The 17527-nt window shown below is 51.1% G+C and overlaps 1 protein-coding gene across 6 annotated transcripts in view; it reads left to right on the forward strand.

Annotated features, from left to right (window-relative positions):
• The first annotated feature begins 529 nt into the window (after positions 1 to 529).
• ABCC8 (ATP binding cassette subfamily C member 8) overlaps positions 530 to 17527 on the forward strand; it is a 73652-nt gene continuing 56654 nt past the window's right edge. For 3 of the 6 annotated variants that reach the window (XM_004752075.3, XM_004752076.3, XM_045066165.1), the window contains exons 1-6: positions 530 to 784; positions 2028 to 2169; positions 6699 to 6820; positions 11055 to 11221; positions 12899 to 13141; positions 14035 to 14223. In XM_004752075.3, coding sequence (XP_004752132.1) covers positions 637 to 784; positions 2028 to 2169; positions 6699 to 6820; positions 11055 to 11221; positions 12899 to 13141; positions 14035 to 14223 — 1011 coding nt within the window. In that variant the 5' untranslated portion in view covers positions 530 to 636. Of the gene's footprint in view, positions 785 to 2027; positions 2170 to 6698; positions 6821 to 11054; positions 11222 to 12898; positions 13142 to 14034; positions 14224 to 17190; positions 17286 to 17527 lie in introns of those variants that run through there. The other 3 variants (XM_045066162.1, XM_045066164.1, XM_045066166.1) reach the window with 2 other exon arrangements.

Genomic DNA, 17527 nt, shown 5'->3' on the forward strand with positions numbered 1-17527 from the left:
ATCTTCACTGCTTTTCTTATCCATGTCGGGTGAGGGCTTGCCCCACCCCTGCCCCTACTTGGACCCTCTGATCTAACTACGTCCACCCTTGCCAAGTCCAAGTGAGCCCACCTCTCAGCCCGAGGCGGTGAGCTGCTCGCACTCCCAATCCGAACGCCCCCACTCAGAAGCCCATTCGCACCCCTCCTCTCTTCTGTCCACCCCCTCCCACGCAGACTCGAGCGTGCCCACCCACCCAGTCTGCCTCCCCTCTTTCCTCCAGCACACGCGCGCAACGGGGCACTCAGAGCGTCCTCAAGCACATCTGGGCGCGCGGACCGCCACAACTGGAACGCGGGGGGCGGAGCCCGCGCGGCCGAGGCGCTCGGGCTCCTGGCTGCCGCCCCCCATCCACCACCTTCCACCCCACCCCCACCCCCACCCCTGGGCCCGGCAGGTAGCGGAGCGAGGGCGGGGTGGGGGGGGGCGCGCAGCCCGAGCGCCGGCGGGGCGGGGCGGGGCTGCGGGGGGGGGGGGGGGGCGGGGGCCTGACTGCCGGGCCCAGCGCCGAGCGGCGAGGGACAGAGGCGCGGGAGGCGCGTGGAGCCAGCCGCAGCCGGAGCCGGAGCCCGAGCCCGAGCCCGCGCCCGCGCCGCCATGCCCTTGGCCTTCTGCGGCAGCGAGAACCACTCGGCCGCCTACCGGGTGGACAAGGGCGTCCTCAACAACGGTTGCTTCGTGGATGCTCTCAACGTGGTGCCGCATGTCTTCCTGCTCTTCATCACTTTCCCCATCCTCTTCATCGGTGAGCGCGCGGGGAGCGGCGGAGGAAGGGAGGGCACAGGAGCGGAGGGAGGAGGAGGAGGAGGCGCCGCGCGCGGCACTGCTCTCTGCCCCCCTCCGAGCCGGCGACCGCCGCTCGCCTCCCTCCCGGAGTCCCCTCACTCGCACACCCGCCCATCCCCTCAACCCCGAAGGGCCCCTGAACCCGCCAAATACAGCGGACTCTCCGGACCCAGGGAACCCCTAAGTATGCTACCACAGAGCCAGAGCTGAAATGGAGAACGGGAAAAGCAGAGGTTTTTGTAGGCGCTGGAAAGGTGGGGAGGGTCTCGGGCTGTACCCACAGTAGTGCTGGGTAGGGAGCCAGGACACCCTTCCCCCAAGGCACCCTCGCTGTCAGCCGCAGCTGGGCCCAAGGAGGAGAGCAGCCTGACCTCAGAAGCCAGGATGGAGGCCCCGCAAACCCCTGTGTTTCCCGGGGCTGAGCTGGACAGTGGTGAGCAGCTTCTGAGGCCCCCTGGGGGGTCCCACGGAGGGGGGCCCTGGGCAAGGAGAGGTGGGAGCGAGGGACTTGGTCCCCTTCCTCTGCTACCCTACCTGGGTCAGCATCCTTGCCTGGAAGCCCTCTGCAAAGTTGGGCGCTACTGTCAGGACCGTCCTGCAAGCCTCTTCAGTCTCACCTCTCTTTCAGACCTTGTATCTCCCAAGCTGGCTAGAGTTCTGTCAACTCCTATGGGTTCCCCGACCCTGCAAAACTTGTTAATTCACTCTAATTAAGAAAAAAAAAAAAGAAAGAATGAAAGAAAGAAAACACATTTTAAACGTCATATACAACTTTTGGGAAGAAAGGAAAGATTGTCACAAAATTAAAAAGGAAAGGGTGCTGCACAGGCAGAGAGGCTGGTAGTTATTGACAAAGACAAAGTCAGAACTTGGAAGGAAGCAAATGTAACATGATTATATGTGTATCAAAAATTGTACCAGCATTTACACTTCTGTTCTCAAACAAATGGTTCAGGGGCATGACGATTTGTCATATGCGAGTTCAGCACAGACAATGAGTACGTGCGAAGGTGAGCCTGCATGGATCCCGGCTTCGTGCTGGGACATTTAGGTCCTGTGTACCACGCCGGGCATTCTCATGCACAGGTGTACAAATGGATACCCTCCCCACTGAGGACCCCGTACCTGAGCACCCTCCTGGGGTGCAGGCACCCCCCTCCTGCCGTGCCAGGCGTCTCACCTCTTCCCGCCTCTGCTTGCAGGATGGGGCAGTCAGAGCTCCAAAGTACACATCCACCATAGCACGTGGCTCCACTTCCCTGGGCACAACCTGCGTTGGATCCTGACCTTCATGCTGCTCTTCGTCCTGGTGTGTGAAATCGCGGAGGGCATCCTGTCTGATGGGTGAGTGTTTCAGGAGAGGGCATCTATCCCTGAGTGCTTCCTGAAAGGCCAGGGGAGACCCCAGCTCACTGGCTTTCTCTGTGCCAGGTGCTGGACACAGGTGAGACCCAGGCCCTGGCCTCAGTGTAGCAGGGTAGAGGGAATAGGGATCTCATGCTAATACCCAGTGAAGCAGTCTTGCAGCCTATTAGAATGCCCCAACTCCTAGAGCTCCTTTCTTGGGAAGAATAAAGATCACTCTTGCCAAAGACATTTCCTTGGTTCCCAGTTGTTTTGAGGGTCCCAGATCCTCAGCCTGGGATGTGGGGTCCTCAAAGTCAGCATCCCCCACTGTCTCTCGCCTCATTCCCAAGGCTTCCCCTTACCTACCTTTCCTCCGGGCCTCACAGCACACTCTTCACATCCCTGCCACGACACAGATCATAGTGTATTTAAAGTTTATGTCTGTTTGCCAAACTGTCTCTCCCTGAGTGAGCAAGCCCTCAGAGTTGGGTTTAATTCATCTTTGTCGTCACGGCCCAAAGCACACAGCAAAGCTCCATAGACATTCACTGGCTCCGTAAGAGCCTAAGTGAAATCATGGTACAAGCAAGAATTCTGGGGGGAGGCAGGAAGGCAGGGCTGGTCATGTTCATGGTCGAGGGGGTTCCTGAGCTGAGTCTGAAGGGCTGACAAGGGTTCTGGCAGCAGGGGAGTCCAGAGAGGGAGGGCCAAGGAGGCAGGAGGGAGAAGGAATAAAGGCACAGGGAGGAAGCCGGTTGGGGTGGGAGCAGTGCGTGGGGGCTGGAGCATGAAACACAGGCAGGGGAGTGATGGGGGCTGGCACTTGGAGATAGGGTTGGGGCATCTCTAGGAGGGTTTCGAATGCTGGGCTGTGTCTGGGTTGGATTTTGTCAGCGGTTTGGAACAGAAGGGGCACGTGGTCAGCACAGCACGGTGGGGCGGGGGTGGGGGTGGTTATCCTGGGCAGACTGGAGGCAGGGAGAGGCTGGAGGTAGAAGGGACACTTAGGAGGTGATTGCTGTTGTCTAGGTGAGAGATAACTGCAGCGGAAATGGTTTGTCAGCAGTCGGGGTGCGGAGGAGGAGGCGAAGCCGCCCTCTCACAGAGGAAGGCTCAGTGACTGCCTGGGTGAGAGGGTAGTGGAGGGTGGCCTGCATTTGGCTCAAATATCAGAGGTCCCAGCACTCGGAACTGGAATCAGACTATGCCCAGATTCCCCTCCTGCCAGCTGGACAGCAGGGGGATGGGATCTCCCTGCCCAGACACCGTACCTCCCCCTCCCACTCCTCAGTGTCCCTGCGCGCTGGCTCCAGCAGTAATCTCTAGGGGCATCGGCTTGCCTTGGGGCTCCTCCTGCTTATCAAAGTCCCCCAGAACAGCAAGACCAGAATGCACACTGCCACTTAACTAGCAGTAACAAGTCCACTTCCCACCCCTCCACCCATCTAGACACCCCTTCCACAGCAGCACAAATGCTCAAAAGGAGAAGGATGCTTATGAGTTCTTAGACCAGAAATTCTCACTGGGTAATAATTAGCAGGGTGGCAGAGAGGAAAACACCCCCATCTGTGGAGAAGGTAGACCTGGGTCATCTGCTGGGCTTCTAGGACCTTGGACTCAGTTTTTCTGGGCCTTACTTCTCTACCTGTGAAATGATCATCATCATCCCTGCCTTGCCCACAACACAGGGCCATGGAGGATGAAATTAGAGCACAGACGGGGTGCAGACATGGAATGGCAGAGCCCTGGGCAGAGAGTACTTTTCCAGAATGTAGGAGACTGAAATGAATCAGGTCAGGGACTCCCTTCTGTCTGCAGTCAGCAGGCCCTCCTGTGGGGGGCTGCCTCTGTATCCCATACCTCCCCCAGCTCAGTGCAAACTGGCATTTCCTCCCCAGCAGGCAGGTTGGCCCTTGAACTGGACACTTGTCACCTGGTCTTTGTTGGTCTTCATCTGTGGGGACACAACCCTGGGCAGGCAAGCATAAGGAAGGGACATAAGAAGGGAGCAGACAGGAGAAGAAACCATAGCTCCTGCCCTCTGGCCCTCCCAGTCCACCCTGCCCTTGGTTTGCAGACCTACCTGGAAGTGTAGGGGCAGGAGGTAGTGGGGACTTCTTAAAGCAGTGGTCTTCAAACTCTAGTTTAGTTTAGGGTAAGCCTCATTTACCAGTTAATTAAGGCCTCTTAAAATTTGTAGGTTTTCCTCTCTTCCTTTGAGTATTATTTTTGTGTGATGCTCTGATTTTAGAACAACCAAAGCAGTGCAAGTTAGAGAAGAAACACTTTTTTTTTTTTAGCAATGTAACTAGAATGTTTTCCTAGATCACCATACACTAGAAAAAGCCCATACCTAAGACTTTTACCTAACTTCTAACCTAATTTCGTGTATGTTATTCAGTAAAGCAGCCAAAGGCTATTTTGTTAAGTCATGTCATGAAATATGTATTTCTACTCTGGTTATTCTTCATCTTATTTAATTATATCAAGTGTTTATCATGTCTACCTCCTATTGCAAAAAATGAATTTATTCAGACTTATGATATAACATTTAAGAGGTCACTTAAAAATGTGCGAGGGAGTATAGAGCTTCTCAAAATCTTACTTCCAGGAGTACAAAGGCAGGAGTTTTCAAGATCCCTACAGAGGGTATTGGCTGCCCTCAGTGACCCCATTAGTGACTGATTGCCTTGTACCTCCTGTAGAAGTCTTTTGCTGAGAATATCCACCAATTAAGGTTTAAAGAATATCAACATTTATGGACTCATCTAACAAGAATTTAGAGGTCCCCTCTCTAGTTGGTTTGGTGACTTAGTGACGTCAGCAGGGACCCAGCCTCTTCCCATCTTTGTGTGTGTCTGCCATATCTTTCCCCATGGTTGCAAGATGGCTGCCTAGTTCCAGGTGTCACTTAGGGAGGAAGGCAAGGGCAAAAGAGACATGCTCCCACATGCTTCTTCTTTATGCTGGATATCATCCTCTCCAGACTTTCCTTTGCATCTCACTGGCCAGAATTGAATTATATGGGCACCCTTAGACCAATCACTGGCAAAGGGGTGTGGCATTGCATGGCTGCTTGAGCCAATCACCATCATTCTCTAGGGCTGGGCACATTGCTGTTAGAAAAAAACCCTGTGGTTCTTTTAGCAAAGCAGCAGGGGAACATGTTATTTGATAAAGAATCCGTAGAACCTCTACATCTATATGCGAGTCCTACCAGACGACTTAGGGCCCCCACATGGCTCTCTTCATGTCCTCCCTCCTTCTCTGTTGAACTCTTGTTCATCCTTCTAAGGCCAGCCTCCTCTCTGAAGTTTTCCTTAGTTGTCTACCTGCTCCTTGTGCTCTCAGCCTTCAGTCTATCTGCAGTATCACTCCCCCCGGAAAGCAGTTAGCTCTGAGCATGGTTGCCCCTCCCTAATGTCAGCTTCTTGAGGGATGCTCAAGGGCAAGGAGGCTAGGCATCCTGGATAGAAGGAGCAGTGCAAGCGGGGGCATCACTGAGGCAGGAGATTGGAGGGAGCCTTCTGGGAGTGGAGGGGGGGTCCCAAAATGGCTTCAGCAGGAAGGGCAGACTATGCGATGCTGAGAAAGTGGCTTGAGGCCATATCACTGGATTCCTTTGGTCCCAGGCTGAGCAATGTGAGTTTTGCTTTCTGTAGGAGGGAGCCATGAAAGGGCACAGTCAGGCCACTTACGGGGAGATTCCTCACCAGGCGTGGGGAAGCCTGATGTCTGAGAGAACTCGTCCCTACAGATCTTGTTACCAGACTAGAGCCCCTACCCACCACAGAGGCCTCTGGGAGATACACTGGGGAGGGGATAAGCTGGTATTGGCCTCCATTACTATCCCCAGGGAAGAAACAAAAGCGATGACCTTGGGCTTGTTACTTAGCATCTCCATGGCTCCATTTCCCCAACTGTAAAATGAGGAGACTAAGAGTACCAGCTTCATGGTATTTCATGGAGATTAAGTGAGTTCGTATACATCATGTGCTTAGAACAGTGCCCAGCACGGGGTAAATGCTCAATAAATATTGACTACCAGTGTCGTTGTTACAGCATGCAGGGCAGGGTGCCAACGCTGACTTACACTGTTCATGGGAAGTGGGGCTGTCCCTGAGACAGTTGTGGTGGGTAGTCCTCTGTACCACCCAGGGGACCCCAGGGACAGGAACCAAGCCTTGTTCACTCTCAGAGATTGGTTGGAGGCTCTGCAGCCATGCCCTCCAAGGCCAGCTTCCCCATGTTGGGTTCGGCAAGTATGAACCCAGGGAGAGAAGGCCATGAGTTCCAGAGTCTGGACACTGAGCCCTGATAGCATCATCGTATGGACTCCTGGACCCCTAACTAGTGGGCAGTTTTGGGGTATGTTTGGGCTGGGCAGAGCTGCCAATATAAGGAGCAGAGCCGTGCATATGAGCCTACTGTATGCTGAGCCCAAAGCGCAGGGCTGGGCTTCTCTACTGGGGCACTTGGCACATTTATCTCCAATCTCTCTCTCTCTCTCTCTCCCCCCATCTCAGGGTGACTGAATCCCGCCATCTCCACCTATACATGCCAGCTGGGATGGCGTTCATGGCCGCTGTCACGTCCGTGGTCTACTATCACAACATCGAGACCTCCAACTTCCCCAAGCTGCTGATAGGTAGGGGAGCAGAAGGGGTGGGAGAGGGATAGTTACCCTATTCCTTCCTCCAGATATTGTTTACTGAGCACTTACTATGTGTCAGGCGTTAGATAGCTAGGGGTTCAGAAATGGAGAAGATCCATTCCCTGCCTCCTGGTGGGAGGAGACCGGCAAGCTGAGATAGTGAATAAACAAATAGGTAGGAAAGATGTCATGAAGAAAATTAAGCCGGGTAAGGGTTTGAGAGTGATGGCAATATTGCGGTCTATCGAGGGTGGTCTGGAAAGATCTCTGGTAAGAGTGAGCATGCCTATATTTCAGGGTAGAATTTTCCATGCTTTGGAACGGCAAGTGTAAAGAAAGGCCTTCTGGTAGGGGCAAATTTGGCAAATAGGCCAGTGTAGGCAAAGCCAAGGAAGGGGAGGGATGATGGTAGGAGATGAAGTCAGGGACCAGGAGAGGAACAGGGAAGACTCTTGGGCTTTGGGTCTGAGTACCTGGGTAGTTGATGGTATTTATAATGCACATGACAAGGGAGCATGGGTCGGGGTTTGGGGAACTGGCAAGGGTGGGGGCAGGTTGGGACATGTTGAGTTTGAGACAACCAACTCAAGCATCAAGTGGGCAGTTAGAGAAATGAGTCAGGCATTCGGAAGAGGTCAGGACTGGAGATATACATTCAAGGGTCAGGGGCTTATAGGTGGCATCTAAAGCTTGAGCCTGACTGAGGTCACCTGGAGAGACAAGAGAAAGACCCCAGGACTGGAGCCTGCAGTTTGTGAACACTTAGAAAGATTCAAGAAGGAATGCCTGGTTAGACCTGACATCATGTTGTTGGGATCCTGGGCAGAAACAATAGCAATGAATGTTGATATTTACTGAGCATGTACTGTGTGCCAGGCTTGGTGCTAAGCTCCTCAAAGGCCTTATCTCCCTTGGTTTCTCCACAATCTCCATCTTGGTATCGTTGCTATCCCCATTCTACAGATGTGGACACTGAGCTTAGAGAGGTGATAAGTAGCAACAGCCAACACTCATCTAACACTTGCTATGTGTCAGGCGTGCTCCTAAGCATTTTACGTCTCTTAACTCATTTAATCCTTACAACAACACTATGAGGTCAACACCACTATTACGTCCCCTTTACGCAACAGGAAGTTGAGATCCAGAGGTTAAGTGATTTACACTAGTCTGCCCAACCAGTCAAGGGGCAGAGACAGGTTTCGATCCCAGGGCTCAGGCAGGCTCTTAACCACTTCTGAGACTGTGTGTCTAAGGGTCTTCAGACTGCTTGGGCCAAAGGTATAAATTTGGAGGTCTGCCTCTATGTTTGACTCCGTCTGCATGTCTAAGGTCAGGGCTGTACATCTGACTGTAGCCTGTGGTCAGACTGTGTATCATTAAGTCAGGCTATGATTTTTAGGAGTCATAACATCTAATTGACGTCTGGAGTCTGGAACACTCTGTGCTCGGCCAGACACAGCACGGTGGCATGGGCAGGTGGAGGGTATTTCCCCAACTAATCGCAGCTCTGCCTTCCCCGGTAAGGTGGGAGCCGGGTTCCACCAGGATCATCTGGGGATCCCCCTGCTTGGGTGACACTATGAAAGTGTGGCTGGGGAACTAGGGAGCAGCAAGTTGAGAGAGAGAGATGATAGGTACAGACATCAGAGAGCCTCCCTCTCCTGAAGCTTCTGAGGCAGCTCCTCCTCTGTAGAGAACCTCTTATTCACCCCAGGGCCTGACTGACCAGTGCCCCTAGAAACATCCTGTCTGGGCATCTGGCAAGTTCATGTTCTCATTCTCTGGAAAGTACGTAATGTTCTTTCTTTAAAGCACAAATTACCCCCATAGATGGACCATTCTTTCTCCAAAGAATAAGGACTAACTTCCTCCATACCCCTTTGTCAGAGCTGTGCTCTGCAGAGCCAGAAATTCTAGAACAGGTCAAAGCAGAGATGATGAATCCTATGAGCTGCAGGGATTAAGGCACCGAGAAGACTTCTGTCTGTCACAGTTCTGGAGTCACGCAGAAAGGTGTACCCTGATGTGTCTTACATTGTCCCACAAAATAACCTTGGTCCTGAGGTCCCAGATGAGATCAAGGAAATGTTTTTTGAAAAAGTCACATTTGAGCTGGGAACTGAAGGATAGTGGGGGACAAATTGGGAGAAGGGAGAGGAGAATGTTGCAGTCAGAAGGAACAGCATGAGCAAAGGCCCTGAGGCAGGAGAAGCCTATTAGGAAATCTGGAAGAAAAATTGGGTCTCTTCCACCTTTTGGCTATTGTGAATAATGCTGTTAGGGACATGAGTGCATGAGTTCATATTTGATCAGATTTATTTCTCCAGAAGCTAGACTGGAGGCAGACAAGAGGGAAAGTGGGGAATTCAAGGAGAGACAAGATGGCGGTCCCCAGGTGATAGGATGGTGACCCAGCTGGCCCAGGTGTTTAGGAAGTAAAGGAGACAGAACTTGGTAATAGGTGGGATGTGGAGAAGGGGAGGGAAGACACAGAGGTAAGGGGAATTCAGAGCCTGAACCTTGCCAGCAACCCCTATGTCATACTGCTGTCCTTTTCTGCTTTTCTCTCAGTCTTTTGGTGCTCTCATTCAAGCACTAAGCTTTGGCTGAGGACTGCTATGTCTGACACTGAGGAAATAACCCTGGGGCTTAGTCCGTCCACCACTAATTTCCTGTGTGACCTTGGACATGACACCTAGCCTCTGTGCATCTCATTTTCTCTACCTGGAGAGGAATAATAACCCCCTGCCTATGCCACAGAGTTGTTATGAACAGGAAATCAAACCACACCTGTTAGGATCCATGTGGGGCATATTTTCAGGTCGGCGGGCCCGTAGGTGACCCTCATGAAGACCAAAGAGGTTCTGACGCTGGGGTTCTGACACTTGAGTGTAGGTGTGAAGGTAGCATGATGGCCTCCAGCTGTGGGATCCTTGTGACCTGGGGACCACACCAAGCTGAGGGGAATATTGTCCCAGTCCTGGGCCAGAGGTGGGCAGCGCACAGAAAACAGATGCTTCTGCCCTCTCTCCTAATGCTCTCACCCAGGGACCCGAGACAGAGTGCATTCGTCCCTCCTTGGGCAAGTGCACACCTTGGCGTAGTTCTTAACCCAGACCTAGGCTGGGGCAGACCCCAGCTTTGGTCTCCAAGAGACGCTGTGCATTCATGTACCGGGCCCACCTATGGATGGAGGGCAGGGTAAAAGGGTCTCCTCTGTGGTCCTACTAGAGAGGAGCTCTAGGGCATTCAGGCTGACCTCGTCTGCATATAGCTCTAGGGAGCGAGGGGGAAAGAGCTACCCACACTATCGTGTCTCCTAAAGGGGAGCTAGTTATCGCTGCTTTCTCCTGTTGCCAACGAGCAGTGGTTTAGCAGGTGGTGGTGGTGAGAATTTGGAGATTAGTTTCTGACGTTTATGGTCCCAGGTGTGAAATCTGGAGACAATAACAGTATTAACAGCTGATGTCCAAAGAGCACCCACTGTGTGCCAAATGCTTTCCATACATTCCTCATAACAACTTTTGAGGGAGTACTATTATTATCCCCATTTTATGGGTGAAGAGACTGAGGCCAGGTTGGGTTAAAGGACAGTCACACAGCTGTTGAAGTACAGGATCTGAGCCCGGGTATATCTGGCTGCAGGGCCCAGCTCTAACCACTAGACACACTATGCACACAGAACTGTGACTGACTTGTTTGTACCCCCAGCCCCTTGGGCTCTGTGAGGAGCATCGTCATGCTGTTGTGGGCTCTGGCCTGGGCACACTCAAGCATGCAGGGAGCTTGGGCAGGTCACACCCTCTTTGGGGTCCCAGTTGTCTCATCTATAAAATGAAAGAGCAGATTGAAGAACCTTTAAGATCGTTCCACCTTAGAAATCCCACAAGCAAACCATTACAGGATGGAGCCACCGGCCATGGGCACCGGGGCAGCCCAGCCTGGTTCTACCACTTGTCTGGGCAGGTCCCTGAGCCTGGCTTCCTTTGTCTGTCCAGTCGGGGAGTTGGCAGCTCTCTCCTCACGAGGTGATTGTGAGGAATAAGTGAGATAGTACTTTAAGTGCTCACGTGGCACAGCACCCACAACTTAGTAAACCAAGAAAATAATGTATTAATCACTGTGAAGAGAAATTTGGCAGACTTACAAAACAGCTTGACTTACCAGATTGTTAACATTTTGAGCATACCCATCTTGAACAGTTTAATGCATGTGCTCTTGCCCGCAGCCCTGCTGATCTACTGGACTTTGGCCTTCATCACCAAGACCATCAAGTTCGTCAAGTTCTATGACCACTCCATCAGCTTCTCACAGCTGCGGTTCTGCCTCACTGGGCTGCTGGTGGTCCTCTATGGGATGCTGCTCCTGGTGGAGGTCAATGTCATCAGGGTGAGGGTAAGTGGGCCACTGCGGGGCCACCCCAACACCAACCTCAGCACACACGGGGGCCAGGGTGGTACTTCCGATCAGTGTCCTGTCCCTGGGTGTGGGGCCCCCAGCCTGCTTCTTAGCTGAGCCCTAGAAGGAGCCAGCCTCTTTTAGCAGGCCCCAAACGGGAGTTGAGACCCGTGGGAGAGGTTCAAGAGGAATATTCCTTCTGGTCTAGCTGCCCTCTACCCCAAGCTCCTAGAGCTAATGGAAATGACAGGAAGTGTTAGGCAAGGTTGAAAGATTCTAGGTTTAATCCCATAGAGAGGGAAAAGGGCTTTGAGTGCTGGCCTTTCTGAGCTCTGCTCTTATTGTTGTTGTTATTGTCTTGGGGGAGGGGAGTTATTTTAATGTGTTCATATAGTTACTCGTATACCTGAATGACTGAATGTGGCTGCTTACGTGTGTTTTGTCTTGTTTCATTATCATTTTTGTTTACCCCCTTTTCATCTCTCCCCATCCCTATTCTACACTCCCCAGGCATTTCCTTCCCCAGGTAACCCCGATTAGCAACCTCATATGTACCCTTCCACTCTTGGTTTTATTAATAGAATACCATATGTTTGTATCTATTTAAGGTTCTTTTTTCTCAACACATGTAAGAGTAAAGGTTTCTCCTCTCAGTATTAATTTTATAACAGTCGGATCATATTATACACAGTTTCTACATCTTGTTTTTCTCACCCAGCAGATATCTCTTAGGACTCCCTTCAAGTCTGGTACGGCTAATTTAGTTTTCTTAATGGCTGCATAATATTCCATCATGTAGATGAGCAATAATTTCTTCAGCCGTTACCCAATTGATGGGCCTTCAGTTCACTGCCAAGTTTCTGCCTTCACAAATTATGGTGTATTAAACAGATTTATATCTTTATGTATCAGTGCTTTTATTTTTGTGGGAGAGATTCCAAGGAGTGGAGTTGCTAGTTCAAGTGAACTGTGTGTTTTAAATTTCAATCAGTGTTGCAGATCGCCTTCCAGAAAGACTATAATCTACCAGCAATGAATAAGAAAACCCTCTCCCTGCCTCCAGTGAGCAATGGGCCAGCCCCATTTGGGTGATGAGTATGAAGTACTACTTGAATTTGCATTTCTCTGACACCCCTGCTTTAGTTGGTGATGTACAGGGCACAAAGGCCAACTAACTACATTCCCTGCCTCATCTGACCCTCACAGCACCCCAGGGATGCAACTACCACCCACTTTTTAGACAAACATTTTAAATGAGAATTTGTCCAAAGACACCTGGCTAGTAAGTGGAGGAGGCAGGATTTGAGCCAAGGTTTGCATGACTGCATGTTCTGCAAACCCAGCATGAAACATGTTCATGTCCTCAGATCTGGGATCCATGGGATGGTATCTGGAGATTTCTGCTCTTCCCCAAGCCAACTTCAACTCAACCCAACCCAAATCAAGGGGATTCAGGGTAGACCTCAAGGAAGAGTTACAAGTTAGGAGGCCCCTGGCCCTGGTAGCCAACAGGTGTGGAGTGATCCTTCTCCTGCGAATAAGCAAGAGATGGCTCCATATGTTAGATGTCAGGGTCAAGGATGGTATGTCACAACCCCAGGTCTTTTCTGGGGCAAAGTGGAGAGGGGTGAGAAGTTGCATTTACCTGTCCCTGGTGACCCATGTGCCCCACAGAGATATATCTTCTTCAAGTCACCAAGGGAGGTGAAGCCCCCTGAGGACCTACAGGACTTGGGGGTACGCTTCCTGCAGCCCTTCGTGAACCTGCTGTCCAAAGGCACCTACTGGTGGATGAATGCTTTTATCAAGACTGCTCATAAGAAGCCCATTGATCTCCGAGCCATTGGGAAGCTGCCCATTGCCATGAGGGCCCTCACCAACTACCGGCGGCTCTGTGAGGCCTTCGACACCCAAGCGGTCAGTGGGGACCCTGCCACACCATCCATTCCCCTCCCTCCAGGTTAGAGTTGGGGACATACTGATGGAGACCTCAGAAGACATCAGGTCAAACCCCCAGTAGGGCCCACTGAGGGGAAGAGGCTTGCCCTAAGTCACACAGTGAATCAGGACAAGTCCAGAAGATTCATAGGACAGTCACAGCTGAAACAGCCCTTACAGTTTAGGTCATCTGAACAAACACCCTTATTGTCCAGATGGGGAAACTGAGGCCTCAAGAAGGGAAGTGACCCCACTGAATTCCCTCATATCCTATGTTCTTCCTTCTAGAGCTCAGTGACTAGAAAGGTGGGAATTTTCAACTATTTTAAAGGGTGGGATTTAGTGGCCCAATACTTCCAAGAGTTCTAGAAGTTGAACAAGGCCGGGGTCTCCCTAACTCACTGCCATGGAAATGGAGGCCCCAAGAAAGGCCGTGACCTGCCCAGAGCTGGGCAACAGCTGATAGGTGGCAGAGCCAGTCTCCTAATGCCCAGGCCCATGTTCCTTCACTGCCTCTGCACTAGCACGGTGGGGAGACATGAGGCAGACGCAGTCACAGGTGGTGATGAATAAGCGGGCCATGTGCCACTTCTTCATTGCAGTGCTGTGCTCATCACATCATCCTGACCAGCTGTGTGACCTTGATGGTGAACCTGGCCTCAGTTTCCCCATCTGGACCATGCTCATGTTGATACGGCCTACCTAACTGTGCACTTGGTGACTCAGTGATTTCCTGGGGTTCACTTGTTTGCAACAAGTGTGGTCACTGGGTTTCCCCAGGCAGCAGGAGCCAGGGACTTCCTGGGAGGCTGGGCCCGGCGGTGAACGGGCCCTTGGCCGCTCTGACCTGGCCATGGGTTCTCTCTGGGCAGCAGAAGGACTCGCAGAGCACGCAGGGGGCCCGAGCCATCTGGCAGGCTCTCTGCCACGCCTTTGGAAGACGCCTGGTCCTGAGCAGCACTTTTCGCATCTTGGCCGACCTTCTGGGATTCGCCGGGCCACTGTGCATCTTCGGGATCGTGGACCACCTTGGGAAGGAGAACAGCGTCTCCCAGCCCAAGGTAGGCCACCCCAAGGGGAGAGCAGAGCACCCTTGGGGAGATTTTTCCCTTGTACACGAGAATGGGCAAGAGGTCAACTGGCTGCCCTGAGTCAGCTCCCCACACTCGCACAAATCCCTTGGCGATATCTCCTTCTAGAAGATGCTCTGCATCCGGTTAACAGAAATGCCAGGAGGCAAGCTGGTGCCCCAGCAAGACTTATGGCTCCCTGCTCTCCTCACCATGCCATCACTGCCATGACTTCTCTCCCAGGCATTAGTCGTTCAGAAAGTTGTAGGACGTGCATTCGTTTACCAGCGCCTAGGGCTTCTCGGATTTACTGGCTATATTGTCTTTCGTTTACATCATCCTTATGGACTCAGACAACTTCTCACGATCTGTCTTATGCAGTTCTGCATATTCTGGCATCCAAAGTCCCACAGGTGCTTCTTGGAGGCTGCTGTCAGGGGTGAGGGGCAAGGGGACCCTCCATGGGTTTCTTCCCCCAGTTTCAGATTTCACTCAAAGCTGCCCCAGTTTTATGAATATATTGGACTCTTCCATTAAAAATTCTTTGACAAAAGGATTCCATGGCTTAAAATCACTTGACTCATTGGACTAGATAATCTCTAATGGCCTTTGCTGCTTTAAGATGCTCCAGACTGAAATCTGTTGGACCAAAGAGGCAGTAACCTTTCTGGGGGTTTCTCTTCCCTGCTTGGGGCCGTAGCCTGCACTCTGGGGTTGGGGGCTGGGGACTTAATTCCTTCATCTGTTTTTTTGCTGCCACTTAGATTTAGCTGGTCACAAAATGGAAAACTCACCTCTAACAAGACTCGGAGTTTTATTTTCCCAGCGGGAATATCATTACCAACTTTTAACCACACACAGTCCAAAAATGTTGCTGAGAATTGCTGATTGGGGATCGTAATGATTCATGACACTCCCTTGCGTCCTGCTATTCATCTTATTGGCTCTAGGACCACAGAGAGCATTTAACCCTGAGGAGGTTTATATTAATTTTTCCCAGGGGAATAATTAACTGAGGACTTTTGGTCAGGAATATGAGGCACACCAAGTCTGTTTGTCTGATTTATTCAGCAAACATCCATTGAACCCTACTGTGTGCCAGGCCTGGGTTGGGCTTTGGTAATCCAGAGGCCATGGCGATGATGGGCCTATTAACTACAATAACAGCCACGTGCTGACCATTAATGCATGCCTGGCTGCTTGTGGGAGTTACTGAGATGCTGTCTCCTTTCATGCCTAGCACAGCCTTTTAGGGTCAGTCCTTTTATTTTATTTATTTATTTATTTATTTATTTGGTAATAGTTATTGGGATATTATTCACATACCATACAACTCATGAGGTAGGTATTTTATCCCCATTTTAGAGATGAGGGACTTGAGGCGCAGAGAGGTTCAGTAACTTTCCCTAGGGCTTTTCAGCTGTTGTGTGACAGACTCGGGATCTGAATCCAAGTCTCTTCCATTCCAGAGTGTGGGCGCTTAGAACTGTCGTGCTAAATTGACTTACTATTATCAAGCCATAGCTTCTGGCTCCAAGGATTGTGAAATCCAATGGAAGAGAGAAACCTAAATAAAAGATTTTTCGACTTTGTGTTCAACACTGCTGTTAGAGGGTATATATAGGGAACTGTGGGAAGAGGGAGTGACTAACTCAGCCAATGGTCATGGACAGCTTCATAAAGGGCCAAGTACTGGCATGGGGTCTTCACATAGGAGTAAGAGTTAGCCAGGCTCAGACGGGCAGACTTCTAGTTCAACAGGAACATGAGGATTCTTCTTGCTTATTTAGACCTTGGTGGCTTTTGAGGCCTTTCTAGCTTTCAAGCCTCTGAACTGTACTTGGACCAAAAAGAGATAGGAAAGGGCAAGTTCTCTTGTCTACAAGAGTGTCACCTTCAGTTCTAGTCTGACTGTAAAGGACTCCAGAATATTCTACATGGACAATCCCACAGCAGCAAGACCCCACTGTTACTCTGAGGAAGGAAGCGGCACTAGTCAGAGCCCTTCTCAGCTTGTTCATGTCATTGTCTTCTTCCTATGGTTCCCAAAACGCTGGTGGGGTTCTCCTAGAGAGAACTCTGAGGCACGATGCGCCACAGAGGCCGGGAGAACAACACTTCGAATTGTGGTTCATCTGAACGTCTCTCTTTTTTTTCCCTCTTTATTTATATACCAACCCTGGGATTTATTGCCCTCTCAATGGAATGCTCTTGTCCAGGTTCTTTGTCAGTCCATAAATCCCCGAGATAGATGGCCCTTCCCTCGGAGGCAGCAGGCCTTATCAGATCTAATATTTGTTTCCTGCAGCCCAAACGCAATCAGCAAATTACAGACATCGAAATGAGAGATGAAAATAAATATAAGTCTCCAGTGTCAGCAACAGAGAATCCTCAGTCGTGTGGTTGCCTGCCATATGGCTTAATTCTCATTTAGGCTTCTGGCTCCAGAAAATGGGGAAAGGAGTCATTTACTGAGGTCATCTGGTTCATCCCCCTGCCTCCCAGCAGCTCCCACCCAAAGAGACAGGTGCCGTTCTGGTGTTTATGAACCTACAAGAAAGCTCTCCATGCACAACCCTTTCTGTGAGAAGGCCCTTCTTTTGGCTCAGCCTCCTTCGGTGCTGTGGCAGGCTGCACAGTGGGGCACCGTTGTTTACTTCATTGTCAGTAGCCGTCCTGTCCTCTGTTCCCTTTCCAGGACACTCACAGTTGGCAAGAATCACACTGCCCTTGGCATCTGCAAGGACAAACATTATTTCTTCTTTAATTCCACGCTCCTGTCCCCTCTGCCACTCTCCAGGGAAAGCTGGGGCCCAGGCTGGGAGCAGCCCACGACCTCTGTCTCTCCAGCCCCCTCTCCTGCCTAACCCCTACCCACAATCTGTCACTTGCCAGGGCTGTCAGTGATCTGGCTGCAGGGCCAGTGAGCTGGGTTCATAAAGAGCGGCCAAACCCTGCTCAAGGCTGTCAGCTGGGCAGAGAAAGAGCAGTATGGGTTTGGTCTGAGTGCCAAAGCTTCCAAAAGCCTAATTTCAGAGGGGAAACGTGTGTGGGTTCGTGAGTATATAAGTGTTCGTTCTGAATGAGTTCTCCCAGGAACTATTTGTAATTCGGTGTATATGTCCTTCTATTTGTCCTGTGTCTCTCGGTATCTTTTTCCGTGTGTGTCTGTGTCTTCATTTGGATACACGTATTTGTAGCTATCATTGTGGGTGACTCTGTGAATTAATATGCTTTTCTGTGACTTCGTGATGTCAGCGTGTGGATTGGTCTCTTCATGACAGTCCCACACAGC

The sequence above is a fragment of the Mustela putorius genome, unplaced genomic scaffold, assembly GCF_011764305.1.
Source record: "Mustela putorius furo isolate JIRA1106 unplaced genomic scaffold, ASM1176430v1.1 tig00003859_pilon_pilon_pilon, whole genome shotgun sequence".
In the NCBI taxonomy this organism is placed as follows: domain Eukaryota; kingdom Metazoa; phylum Chordata; class Mammalia; order Carnivora; family Mustelidae; genus Mustela; species Mustela putorius.